Here is a 14,032-nt window from a genome sequence, read left to right on the forward strand (position 1 = left end):
AGATTTCAGGAAAATTTCCTTTCATTTATGTATTTTTGCTTTGTCACATTGATTCTGTTAATAATTTGAGCTAATGGATTTAAATTTTGAGCTAATAATTCTACCTGATGAAGACATGCCCAGAATTTGTTTATGCATCTCTGCTTGACTTTTGCTGATGGGCTGCGTTATAACAGAGTCTGCTCTGATTCTAGGATTGTACACCTTTAAATGAAAGAGATATTAAGCATCAGATAAGTTACTGAAGACTACAAAAATACTAATGGTCTGTATTGAATTTTTGTCTAGGTCATTTTACAGAAAGTGTAGCAACAGTTTCATTTATTTTTCTATTACGTATTTCATCAGCTTGGAAATGAGAGCAGTCAGCACTGTGATAAATTGACAGACACACTGCAGTAACACTGTAAGTACAGCACAAAATAAATATCTTTTTTCCTGAAGAAATGTACCTTACTAAAGCACACAATGTATATCTACAATATTATCAAGAAAAGCATCCAAAAAAAGAGATTATTTATTTATTCCAGTTGCAGAATCCCAACATTGTCTGACAATACTTTGTTCTATGTCTTCCATTGTTTGTCTTAAGACTGAAATCTGTCAATAAGGTACAGGAGATAAGGACTGTAACATAGTGGTACAGTGCCCCATTTTCTATTTTAGTCATATTTAGGGCTACAAAGATGCTGAGGGAACTGAAGCATCTCTCTGAGGAGGAGAGGCTGAGAGACCTGGGACTGTTTAGCCTGAAGAAGAGCAGACTGAGAGGGGATCTGATCAATAGCTAAAGGAAAGGTGTCAAAGAGAACGGGGCCAGATTCTTGTCAGTAGTACCCTGAGACAGGGGCAATGGGCACAAACTGGAACAAAGAAGTTTCCCTCTGAACGTGAGGGAAAACTTCTTTGCTGTGAGGGTGCTGAAGCCCTGGAGCAGGCTGCCCAGAAGGGTTGTGGAGTCTCCTTCTCTGGAGGGATTCCAAACCCACTTGGATGTTGTGACCCTGGACAAAATGCCATGAGTGACCCTGCTTTAGCAGGGAATTTAGTTCTAGTTTCTTAGAATCAATAGAATCAACCAGGTTGGAAGAGACCTCCAGGATCCAGTCCAACCTAGGACCCAGCCCTATCCAGTCAACTAGGCCATGTTCTTGCCAACTCTGCTTGATTTTTATTTTCTTCTTCATAGGAAGTGAACATTGAATTTGAAGCACATTCCATACCAGAGGGTGACTGTGATGGAATAAAGAAGCTACTACAACAGGTCCTGTGACTCCTTCTGAGCTTGATTGATACATCCGTTGATAGATAATAGCCAAAGAGTTACGCAAAGTCATCATTTCATATCATCTGTATTGATGGAATGCAGGAGGTTCCACCTAAACTTAAGGAAAAGCTTCTCTCTTGAGAGGGTGCTGGGACCTTGGAACACACTGCTCAGAGAGGTTGTGGAGTCTCCTTCTCTGGAGAGATTTCAAACCCACCTGGACATTGTGATCCTGGGAAACCTGCTGTGGGTGACCCTGCTTTAGCAGAGAGGTTTTGACTAGATGATCTCCAGATGTCCCTTCCAACCTCTACCATGCTTCAATTCTGTGATTTTGATGAAAATTAGGAGCTCATAAATTTCTGAAGTACATGGCAAGCCTTCTAATATTTGGAGAAGACATATTTCCAGGCGTATCATCTGAATCAACTGTAGTTTAAGCAGGGATTTAGTTAAAAAAGAGAAAAAGCAGGACAGTCTGCTTATGTCTGAACTTGATGATCTTAAGTTTTTTCCAGCCAGGTGATTCTATAAAATGTGCCTCAGTGCAGGGGACAAACTTCTTTTCCTCTAGGTAAATTTATGATACATCCCAGCTGCCAACATTTATATTGGATTTTTTCTTTTTCTGCATAAAGCTTTGCTTGTGCCTTCTATGTTCAACTGACTTTCAGCTGTATATTTTGTGAACTGGAGCTGCTGAGGAATGAATATGAGAGGACTAAAATTCAGCTGTTAGGAATGAATAATTGAATGAAGGGGTAAAAATTGATAGAGGTGGTTTTGATGGTCATCAGGACTGTGCTGAAACTGATTTGGTTCACATTGCTTCATATTTCTGAGTCACAAAAGGAGGTTGGAACTAGATGAGCTTTAAGGTTCTTTCCGACCCAAACCACTCTATGATTCACAGAAGTCTAGAAGCTCTGATTTTTACTTTGGGCTGCAGTTTGTCTTGGAAGCAAGATTCATATCTGTCATCCAGGACAACTCTAGTTTCAGAAATAAGTTGTGCATGACCTAACTGAAAGCTGCTTCTAGGCTTTTGCTCATTTCACAGGAAAGTATGACAATTATTTTTGGCTTGACTTGAGGCCAAGTCATGTAAACCTCCTCATAAGAACCTTTCAAAATGACAGCTTTAAACAGAGTTTTCTGGAGTGAAAATGAAAGGTGATGGGAGTTCCCAGGCTTTTGCCTGAAACTACTTCAAGGCTTATCAAGGATTAATGAGCCCTGACCCAAAATTTTAGGAACACTTAACTTCAATTTGGTGATTTCATTCTCCATTACTGAAAGAAACTCTATTATATTATTTCTTTTGCCTCTTACTGGGGTTATTTTGACTAGCAAAACACGTAGGACAGCTACAGAGCCTGTAGAAGTGCAGCTTTCCAATGCATGTTATGACTTGTTCCTACAGTCACTCATTATTTAGGACATCGGTTTTGTGTACGTGAAAGAAATGAGAGAAGTGCTTGGGGCTGCACTAGTCCTTCCCATGATGGGTTGGAGGAGAATTGAGGACAGACAAAAAGTCAGAGATTAATTTGATAAGATGCAGTGTTTTGAGATGCTTGAATGGAAGCACATACCCAGAAGGAGCACAAGCAGCTGTAAAAAGGAATAATCCCCTGTGGGAGCATCTCTTTATGTTATATGATCTGTGGCATTCATCTGCTTACTGAATTGCTAAACAAGGGCTGAGATTAATCTCCTAATCCAGGTAATCTGCCAATAGGTAACCAAGAAATGATTATATTTTGCTCTATGTATAAGATACTGAAGAGGTAATTACAAGGTAAAATATGGTTTTCTAGTGAAATGGCATTGGTTTGGTGCCCAAATGAGTGGCAGTTTCAGCTGGGACTGTCTGTCTGGCTTTGGTCTTGAAAATTGTGGTTTATGCTTGAATTTAGGAAGTAATTGTGTTTTCTTTCTTGGTTTTCACATATAATACCTTGTAAGTTATTTAAATTCTGTTAATTTGAGTGTTAAAATTGTGGAATCTGATTTATGAAAACATAAACAAATATTTCATCCTCTAGAAACTATTTGCACCCATCTTTTAGCTGCAGATTTTCCATTCCCTCACCCTGAAAACAACCCTTATGCATAGTTAATTTTTTTGTATACTGACTCCTGTGTATTTCACTGACCTTTCTTCTCTCCACACCAACATCAATAACAAAAGTTACATTTTTAATCCAAATCAAAGATTCTCCAAAGCTTGTGGTGAGTAGCACTTTTCTTCTATATTTTTTGCAGCATTTCTGTTTGTCTTGGTTGACTTTAGGAATAAGCTCTTGCTTTGTGGGGTATAAAGGCACTGGAACAAGTTCTCCAAGGTCAGGGTTTAAATTAGACTGCTCCTGTCTGATCATTTGGTAAGCTTTTTCAATGTCCTGTAATCAGGAGAAAGAAAATTTATTTCCTCATGAGTATGAACACCAAATATCAATATCTGATTTGAAAGCAACTTTTTTAGCTCTAAAACGTATCAAGCTATGACAACACTCAAGCCTTACATCGTTAACAATTCAAGAGGGGAAAAAAAGGGAATGGAATGATGTATGAGGATTTGCTGGGTCTGTTAACTAACTATAGGCAAGGCAAAAGCTGGGATGATTTTTGAAAAGTCTTTTTCTCTTCTGCAGTTTTCAAAATAGTCCTCTCTAGCTTTAATTTTCTCCAAACCCACCTCTATGGCAAAGCAGATGTGCAAAAATAGAGCAGAGGAATAGCAAGGCTGAGAAATTATTGTTACTAAGTTTCATGTGTGTAGGGCATTTAGGATGTATCCACATGAGTGGTTTAGTACTAAATAGTTTGGTGATAATTTGTTTGTGTGTGTAGGGCTGCTAATGCTGTAGTAGATGCTCAGATACCCCACGGGTAGCCAAGTGGGGGTTGGTCTCTTCTCCCAGGCAAACAGCAACAGAACAAGGGGACACAGTCTCAAGCTGTGCCAGGGGAAGTATAGGCTGGATGTTAGGAGGAAGCTCCTCACAGAGAGAGTGATTGGCATTGGAATGGGCTGCCCAGGGAGGTGGTGGAGGCACCATCCCTGGAGATGTTCAAGAAAAGCCTGGCTGAGGCACTTAGTGCCATGGTCTAGTTGACTGGCTAGGGCTGGGTGCTAGGTTGGACTGGATGATCTTGGAGGTCTCTTCCAACCTGGTTGATTCTATGACTTCTAAAATGTTTTCACTTTTGCTGGAACCAAAGTTATGCACATGGCAGTGTCCTCTGGGAGGTAGCCTTTCATGGTGCATCCTGAAGTTGGCAATAAAGAAACCTGCATTGATGGCCAAGGTCAAGAACTGCTCCTGGAATCGGAGCAGATCAAGCAAATCACCTTCTCCAGTCCCTACTAGCCCCATCATGAGAAGGGCTAAAATGGCAGAGCCCCTGTTTGGCTCACTTTCGAAGGTATTGTGATGGTCTTAGTCTAATTAAAATACATTGGAAAAATCAAAGTGTGCAAAAATCTCCCTACTTTACCTTAATTATTATGTTTAAGAAGATATAAGTATTGTAAAGGTTTTTATTGGTTTTTGATGGTTGGTTAGGTTCCCCCCCTTAAATAATAAAATCTCTGAAGACTTAAAGTCAATCAAATGTTCCTGCACACTACTAATGGAATATCACCTTTAAAACAGCCCTAAACTCAGGGGTCAAATATTAATTATAAAAAGGATTTTTGGGGTAATTTTATAAACATAAAATATTTATAAATAGAAGAGATTTATATATTTTAATATAGATTCATTTGTATCGAGAATGATTATTTTTAAAGGTACACAAAAACAATTTATAGACTTCCTCAGCTTGAAAACTGCTGTGATCTTTTTTTTCCCCTGCCCTCCTCCCCCACCCCATGTTTATTTGCAGGCATTTTCAACATTGAAAACCAGATGGAGCATCTGTCTGAGAGTGCCACTACAGTCAGAATAGTTAAAGGCTGAAAGTACTCGATAAAAATGATTACAAAGATATGACAGTGGCACCTAACAGCAGGGCTGGCACCAAGACAACACATAAATCTTAATGTTCTTAGTCTATGCATGTTTTTGTCCAGTTTAAAAGACAGCTGAGTGCTGGGGCACAGTGAGCCATTAGCAATAAGAACCTTTAAATTGCAGTGAAGCAGGAGTGCATGGAATGGGAACTGTGCAATAGCAGGACACAATGAATGATATTTTCTTTGTGGGAGAGAGAGCTTGGAAATTTTATCAAGAAAAATATTATTATTTTTGTATTGTGTGGGAATTGTACTTCAAATATTTTTTTTTTAGCAGAAGAACATTTAAGTTCTGGAGCATGTCCAGAGGAAAGCACTGAAATTGGTGAAGGGTCTTAAGAACAGGTCTTGTGATGAGCAGCTGAGGGAACTGAGGTTGTTTAGCTTGGAGAAAAGGAGGCTGAAATGAGACTGTCTTGCTCTCTACAACTACCAGAAAGGAAGCTGGAGCCAGATGGAGGTCAGCCTCTTCTCCCTAGTAACAAGTGGCAGAATGAGAGGAAATGGAGTCAAGTTTCAGCAGGGGAAGTCTAGATTGGATATCAGAAGAAACTTCTTCACTGAAGTGGTTTTCAAACAGGCTGTCCAGGGAGGTGGTTGAATCCTCATCTCTGGAGGTATTTAAAAGATGCAGAGATGTGGTGCTGAGGGACATGGTTTAGCATCAGCCTTGGAAGAGTTAGATAACAGTTGGACTTGGTGATCCTAGAGGTCTTTTACAACCAAAATGACTCTGTGATTGTATGAAATGTTACAACATGGTGGCAGTGTCTGGTGTCTTAGATATTGGCAACAAGTTATTTATAGTTCACATATAAACACAGATGTAAATAATTTCTTGATTCAAATCAGAAATATCTGAATTGGGTAATAACTTACTTGTTCACAGGCCAGGAAGATCACGATGTTGCCCTTCTCTTTTGTGTGGTGTATCTCAAAGAGCAGTCTCAGTGCAGACAGAAAGTGGTCCTTCTGAATGCTGCAAGAGTATACAACTTCTGCATGGTGTTTGTTTTCCACTCTTATGAAGGGGATGCTGCCATAATAATTCTGCAGTTTGCTGGACATGTGAGGTGCAGTGAGTATTACCAGCCTCAGTTCTGGTCTTGATATCAAGACATTTTTAAGAAGGCCAAGTAAGGCATCTGTTGCAATGGTTCTTTCATGCACATCATCCAAGATGATAACACCATAATAGGTCAGAAGAGGAGTAGACATCATTTCCCTTTGTAGCATGTCATCTGTACAGTATCTGCAACATATCAACAGAGAACTCCACAAAGTTTCTTGGAACTTGATTGTAAGAAATTAATTCAGGGTCCTGGGGACAACTTGGTTCTCTCTTCTACAAGGAGGATTTGTTAAGAGTAGAGAGCCTATTTTGTGGACAATACCACAGTCTCAACCACACATTTCAATCCTCCTAGTAGCTAGAAACTCAGTGTAATTCAACAACACTAAATGCACTCCGAGTGGAAGGATGCTCTGGAGAAAAGAAGAAATACTTCTGCCCTGGAATCATAACTGATATTGCCTTTCGTCTCCCAAACTAGCTAATCATATTGCATGCTAGCACCAGTTCTTGAGCTAGTCACTAATATTTCTAGATAATGGCAGGATGTATGTATGCACTTGAGGCAGTGCCAGAAACAAGATGTGAGATGAAATCATGCCATGAAGCCCTCCTCACTTTTATCTTTATTATCCCTGCTACTGAAAGGCTTTTAAATGATATTTTTTGATGTGTTGCTCAGCAGAACTTTGAATTCTTGAATCAATTGTTAATGTGTAAGGACAGAATTTGTCTCCCTCTCAGGAAGATGTGCTGCAGGATGAGGTTTAGAATTCTCCATGAAAGAGAAAGGACATGCAAAAGGAAGAGTGTCTGGACTCAATTTCAGGTTCGCTGAGTAACCTTTTCCTCACTGAGACCGATTGACTGGGAAAGAGGATTTTGATTTAGATTGATTGTGCCTTGCCATGTTAAAGGACCAAGAGAAAGTAAGTCTCCTAACTTCAACAGAGGCTCAAGATCTGCCTATATTTAAGTGCATTTCTTATTTCTTAAAATATCCTCCACACCTTGAGTACTGTGTTCAGTTCTGGGCTCCTCAATTCAAGAGAGATGTTGAGGTGCTGGAACATGGCCAGAGAAAGGCGACAAAGCTGGTGAGGGGCCTGGAACACAAACCCTATGAGCAGAGGCTGAGGGAGCTGGGGTTGTTTGGCCTGCAGAAGAGGAGGCTCAGGGGTGACCTCATTGCTGTCTACAACTACCTGAAGGGAGGTTGTAGCCAGGTGGGGATTGGTCTCTTCTGCCAGACAACCAGCAACAGAAGAAGGGGACACAGTCTCAAGTTGAGCTGGGGGAAGCATAGGCTGGATGTTAGGAGGAAATTGTTCACAGAGAAAGTGATTTGGCATTGGAATGGTCTGCCCAGGGAGGTGGTGGAGTCACCGTCCTTGGAGGTGTTCAAGAGAAGCCTGGCTGAGGCACTTAGTGCCATGGTCTATTTGACTGGCTAGGGCTGGGTGCTAGGTTGGACTGGCTGATCTTGGAGGTCTCTTCCAACCTGCTTGATTCTATGATTCTAAATATTTATTTCCCCTTTTGTTACTGAATATACCCTTTTGCAGCCATGATTTTTGCTTGCTCTTAAATTCCAGCTTTACTTTGTGATAGATTATCCCACATTCACTTTTGGTAATGAGCATTCCTGTGCTGGAAAACAGGGAAAAGAAAAGAATGATCCAGAGGTTGGTGAGGTGCTTAATGAAGTTTTGCACAGATGATAACCATGCTCACTTACTTCTTTACTACAATTTAGCACATAATCATAGCATAATTTGGGTCGGAAGAGACCTAAATATCATCTAGTTCCAACTCCCCTGACAGTGCAGGGACAACTTCCACTAGGCCAGTTTGTTCAAAGTCCCATCCTGCCTGGCCTTGAACACTTCCAGGGCATCCACAGTTTCTCTGAGGCAACATATTTCAGTGTCTCACACTCTCACTGTAAAGAATTTCTTCTTTATCTCCAGCCTAAATCTACCCTCTTCCAGCTTCAGTCCATTCCCTGTTGTCCTGTCTCTACAAGCCCTTGTAAAAAGTCCTTCCCCAGCTTTCTTGTAGGCTCTTTTCAGGTACCGGAAGGCTGCTGTAACATCTCCTTGGAGCCTTCTCTTCTCTAGGCTAAACAGGCCCAAGTCCTGCAGCCTGTCCCTGTAGGGGAAGTTCTCCAGACCTTGTCCTCATGGCCATCCTCTGGACCTGCTCCAACAGATCCATGTCCCTCTTGTGTTGGGGGGGGGGGGGCAAAATTGCACACAGTATTCCAGGTGGGGTCTCAAAAAAGCAGAGTAGAGGGGGAGAATCATCTCCCTCATCCTGCAGCCCAGGACACAGTTGCATTCTGAGCTTCCCATTACCTGCTGATGTTGATTTTTTTAATCAATTAACACCCCCAAATCCTTCTCCTCAAGAATATCTCCTTCAGGCCTTTCACAAAATCCCCAGAATCTGCGTTTTAAAATATTATACATAATTTTATAAAGCAGTGTTGGTTTTCTTTTGTTGTTACACTGTATCTGAAAATCTGAGGCAGTTATGGCAATGTTAGTTCTCTTCCTGACCGTGGTAAAGTGCTGCAATGAATACCTAAGGACTGGAGTGATGTCTGCTGTAAATGTTTGCACTTGGCAAGGAAATGTAAGCTACAAATTAATTAGGAGGAGTTGAAAACCAAACAGACAAACCTCAGGATGGTTTCTGTTGTACAGCAGCTTTCAAATGGAATGAAATACCCCACTTCATGGCCAACATTGACGTCCATCTCATCAGCTACGCGCAGAGCCAGCCACACCGCGGTCTGCTTGTGTACTTGTGTGCACACAACTACCCCGTGTTGGTAGCGCATGGAAAGGCAATACTCAGCACACCACTGAGGAATCTGTAACTCAGAGAACAGATGGATTTGGTATTTGGCAGAGAATGTAATCCTCTTCAGGTAGTGTGGAAGAACTGAGTCAACCTGAGCACCTGCTGCTTATTGACAGATGAAGTGCACCTCACACAAATTATCTGCCTTGATAACCATCAAGACCCAGAATCTGTTAAGTAGTCAAGAGCTGGAGCAATTGGCTAGAATTCCTGGGAATTTCTTGACTGAACTCAAATTAATTTGAATATATTGCAGAAAGGACAGAATTAGTCCCTGGGGAACAGGTAATACTGGTTGTGTCATCCATAAGCATCTGCTGGTAGATCCCATAGCTTTAATACTGGGGGCTTCTCAACTGGCTTGATAGTAAACCTGCCAGTGTGATATCATCTTCAGGTGTGTGATACATCTACTGGTTCTCAGTTACCTGCTCCTCCACTCCCCCCCCCCCCCCAAATGAATTCACCCAGACTAGACTCAGCTGCTTTGAAGTTAAGGAATGAAGCTTTATATTCACAGCTTAGTACAATATACAAGCAGATATTTACAATATATATTACAGATACCTGCAGCTGTATACAGATATATACAAGTTAAAATAATACAGAAACACAACAACCCTCCCAAAAATCAGAGTGCCCAGGAGGGGCTCCCAACTACCCTTCCACCTTCTTTCCAACCCTTCTCCATTATCCCAGAGTCTGCCTTATGTGCAGGGTGAGTTGGAAGAATTGGCAAGAGGGGTTAGAAGGAAAATGATTAGTTGGTTTACACAGATCCAGATGGAAGCAGTTAATATGGCAGAAGCCAGGGAGAAACACTGACTGCCTTATCTGTGTTTGTGTCTTTGCTTTTATATGTCTCAGCAAACCTATGAGTGAATTAGTCATCACCATGGTTTTCTTTTCACAGCCTATAATCAATTTTGTCTCATTAAAATATTCCATTTAGCCTCAAACCAGTACAATATGAGAAACATGTCTCAGGAAGAAGAGGGTTTCAAAGTGGCAAATGCCACAGTGAATATCAAATATCAAATTAATTACTCTGTAAACTAAGATAACTGAAACTGAACTACTCTAGAAGCTTATGCAGTAGCTCTCCATATGTTTACAGTGGAAAAGCAACACTAGAAAAGAATAACAATTTGTTATTGTCATGAGAAAGTGAAATTACACTGTAAATATTATTTTAGTGGAAGCCTTAGTTTTCAGTTAACCTACACACACTAGGTGCATCAGCTGCATATCATTTATTTCTGTAGAGTTTTTTATGTTTCTGTTTAAAGAGCAGCCAGCAATGTGTTACAGCTTATTAAACCTAAGGACAATTGAAAAAGATAACATTCCTTAGCAAGTAGCTTACCATTACATGAAATTTATTCTCAATAAATGACAGCCTATAAGAGAAAGTAAAGACTTTGCACTCCAAGAAGGATTCCAGCCACCAGGTGGGTGTGTATCCTTTTTACAGGAACACAGAAAATTGATGTCTCTAGTTCAATACATGATCTCTAGTAATGCCCAGCATCAAAATCTCTAGCAGATATGTGATGCCCTGCAACAGTGATTGTCCGACAGCTTTATCTGGAGGAAAGTTTTCTCCTGATCCCAGTTATAAACAATGATATTTTGCCTTATAGTACTTGCTTCAAAATTCTTCTCTGCTTCCTGGGCTAACAGACTTAGATTATATACAGTCACAACTGGATTTGGTAGTCCTAGTGGATAATTGGGTGTTTAGAGTCAGCTGAGATTTTATCTTCAGTGGTGTCTTTTAACCTGAGTTCTGTAAAATAATTGTGTAGTTTTGGAGAAAACAAACATTTACTCTTGGCAGAAATAAGGGAAAGATCATTACTTCTCCCTGAGAACAGCCCTGCTGATTCCAATCCTTCATTCCTTAAGAATTTTTTTCACCTTCTCATGTGACCTGCCTGCCAGCCACTGTATTTCTTTGTATTTCTTTCCTGGTATAGCACTAATCAGAACTAAACCACACTTTCCAAGTAAGAATATGCATTGAAATCTGACACAGTCATTGCAGAGTTCACCATTTCCACTGAGTGTTCAGTGTGACAATGGACAAAAACAGGGTAAAGTGACAGTTCAGTCATTATTAAGGAGAAAGCAGTAAAATTCTCCAAATGAACAAAATATCAGCCAGCCAACTGTAGAAGGAATGATTTATTGATAAAATACTAAAGCAATCTGAAATAACTCCTCAAGTTATTATACTTAGGCTTGACCTCACTGAAGAAAATGGAAATGCACTTGTAATTTCAGAAAGGAAGGATTTTAGCTGCTGCACTCTGTAATACATTTGAAAGGATATATTTGATAGGTTTTCAAGTACAAATGCTAGAATGGTTTGAGTTGGAAGGACTTTTAAAGGTAATCTAGTCCAATCCCCTACAGTCAGCAGGGACATGATCAGCTAGATCAGGTTGCTCAGAAGCCTGATCAAGCTCACCTAGAATTGTTCCAGGGGTGGGGCAGAGCTGATGTTGTGATACAAACAAAGCAAAAATGTACACACTGGTAGATACCATAATATTGAATGCAGGATTTTTTAGGGTTTTCTGATTCTGAACTTTATCACAGTATTATTAGGATTGGAAGAGACCTCACAGATCATCAAGTCCAACCCTTTACCACAGAGCTCAAGGCTAGACCATGGCACCAAGTGCCACGTCCAGTCTTGCCTTGAACAGCCCCAGGGACGGCTGGTTAATGTGTGTGATCTTCAGTACTTGGAGAGGGCTTGATATTTGCATGTTTAGTATTTCACACAAAAGACACTTGTAGTTGTGATTTTTGTTTATTGTTTATGACACTGTCACACAAATACAGTCTGGGAAGTGTTACTCTTGGGCGCTCTATTTACCCTGAAGCCCAAAAAAAGCATCATTGACCAAGTAAAAATGGCTTGTAATAGTCAAAACAGATAAACACATGAAATAAGTGTCAATTGTCTGTGAGTATATTAAAAAGTTAGTTAAATGTGTGCATAGACATGTGCTTAAAAATCTCTGTTTGACTGCATCAATCTTTATTCACTTTATGTATTTCAGTTTCCCTCTCCAGGTGTAATGCTCCAAATTACAACAGATGGCTGTACATCTGTTCCTACACTGAGAACTGCTAAACTCAGTGCAACTATGGTGTGCCTCCACCGCAGATGGATGTTGTTCTACTGCATATAGTGCTCAGCATATCAACAGCCCTCTCCTAACAGAAACCAGGGACTAGTATAACTCCCTCTCTACTCTGCTCTGGTGAGACCTCATCTTGAATACTGTGTTCAGTTTTGGGCTCCCCAGTTTAAGAGGGACAGGGATCTGCTGGAGAGGGTCCAGCAGAGGGCTATGAGGATGATTAGGGGACAGGAGGGCATGGCTTATGAGGAGAGGCTGAGGGACCTGGGGCTGCTTAGTCTGGAGAAAAGAAGACTTAGAGGGGATTTGATAAATGTTTATAAGTATATGAAGGCTGCCAGGAGGTGGGGGGCAGGCTCTGCTCACTTGTTCCCTGGGATAGGACAAGGAGCAGTGGGTGTAAGTTGCAGCAAAAGAGGTTCTGCCTCAACACAAGGGGAAACTTCTTTACTGTAAGGGTCCCAGAGCACTGGAACAGGCTCCCCTTGGAGGTGGTGGAGTCCCTTGTCTGGAGCCTTTCAAGGCCTGTCTGGATGTGTTCCTCTGTGACCTGTGTTAGATGGTATTGCCCTGCTCTTGCAGGGGGATTGGACTCGGTGATCTCTTTGGGTCCCTTCCAAACCCTAACATCCTATCATCCTATGATTTTGATGTGCCTAATGTAAGTAAGGGGCAACTGCAGTGAACAGTCAAGTTAGGGCAAAAAAAATATTTTTCTGCTTCAAAAATATGCAATATTAGCAAAGTAATAATAGTAACTCTGAGAAGTAAAACATGAAATGTTGTAAAAGTAATAAATATACCCCCAACCAAATATGTTATACTGACCTGGGAGCTCTTGCCGGTCTTAGCATCTCCTGACACGATCACGACTTGATTATGAAGCAAGCTTTCCATGAAAGTATATTTCTCTTTCCATACTGGAAGGTCTTCTCTTTCTTTCATAAGTTTGTAGTAACGGGAAGAGTAGGGCAAGCCATCAAAAGGGTTAAGCTCTAAGTCTTCTCCACATACTAGTATTTCTTCTTCATCACCATCGCTGCAGTCAAGTAATTCTGAGAAGCAGTGGATCTCTGGAGAAAAGGTTAAAAACTCCATTTTCCTGACATGTGTTATTCCCAGCAACCACACATTGGTAATGGAAGGAGACTTTTGTGCACTGATTGGTCATTCAGGCCCCCTAAACCTGGGGAAGTCCATTTCTCCTTGCTTCAGGATTAGTATTTCCCAGCTCTTCAGTTTCAAAGTTCAGTTTTGGGGTTCATCTGGTGCCTTTGTGATCTCTTTGTCAGGCTTGTAGTAGTTTAGCAATGTGAACGAGCCTCAAGAAAACGTATTTAAAAGATCATCCAAAGTCTTCAAAAATGCAGTGATTAACCCAAAAGCTGTTAAACAGAAGCTTTTACACTTCGGCAGCATATTAAACCCAGATCATGAGTACCAGAGCACTGTTTGCTCTTGTCTCCAGCCTGACCAGGCTGGAGAATAGTTGGGAAAGAGCACGCTGAGTCTGACCTTTATCACTCCCAGCTGCTGTGAATAGGAGGCTAGGGAGTGACTATTGTGATTGCAGAGATGGTCATGTGGTTGGCTAATCCCAGCACAATGAGCTTCACCCCTGGGTGCAGGAAAAACAGTGCAGG

At 41.0% G+C, this 14,032-nt stretch overlaps 1 protein-coding gene across 1 annotated transcript in view; it reads right to left on the reverse strand.

Annotated features, from left to right (window-relative positions):
- Positions 1–13,487, reverse strand: part of DHX32 (DEAH-box helicase 32 (putative)) — a 32,816-nt gene extending 19,329 nt beyond the window's left edge. The window contains exons 1-5 of the mRNA XM_064145298.1: positions 13,218–13,487; positions 9,048–9,241; positions 6,171–6,543; positions 3,427–3,672; positions 105–204 (exon numbers count right to left, since the gene is read on the reverse strand). Coding sequence (XP_064001368.1) covers positions 105–204; positions 3,427–3,672; positions 6,171–6,543; positions 9,048–9,241; positions 13,218–13,487 — 1,183 coding nt within the window. The remainder of the gene's footprint in view (positions 1–104; positions 205–3,426; positions 3,673–6,170; positions 6,544–9,047; positions 9,242–13,217) is intronic.
- Between the last annotated feature and the right edge of the window lie 545 nt (positions 13,488–14,032).

This window comes from Pogoniulus pusillus, chromosome 6 (assembly GCF_015220805.1).
Source record: "Pogoniulus pusillus isolate bPogPus1 chromosome 6, bPogPus1.pri, whole genome shotgun sequence".
In the NCBI taxonomy this organism is placed as follows: Eukaryota; Metazoa; Chordata; class Aves; order Piciformes; family Lybiidae; genus Pogoniulus; species Pogoniulus pusillus.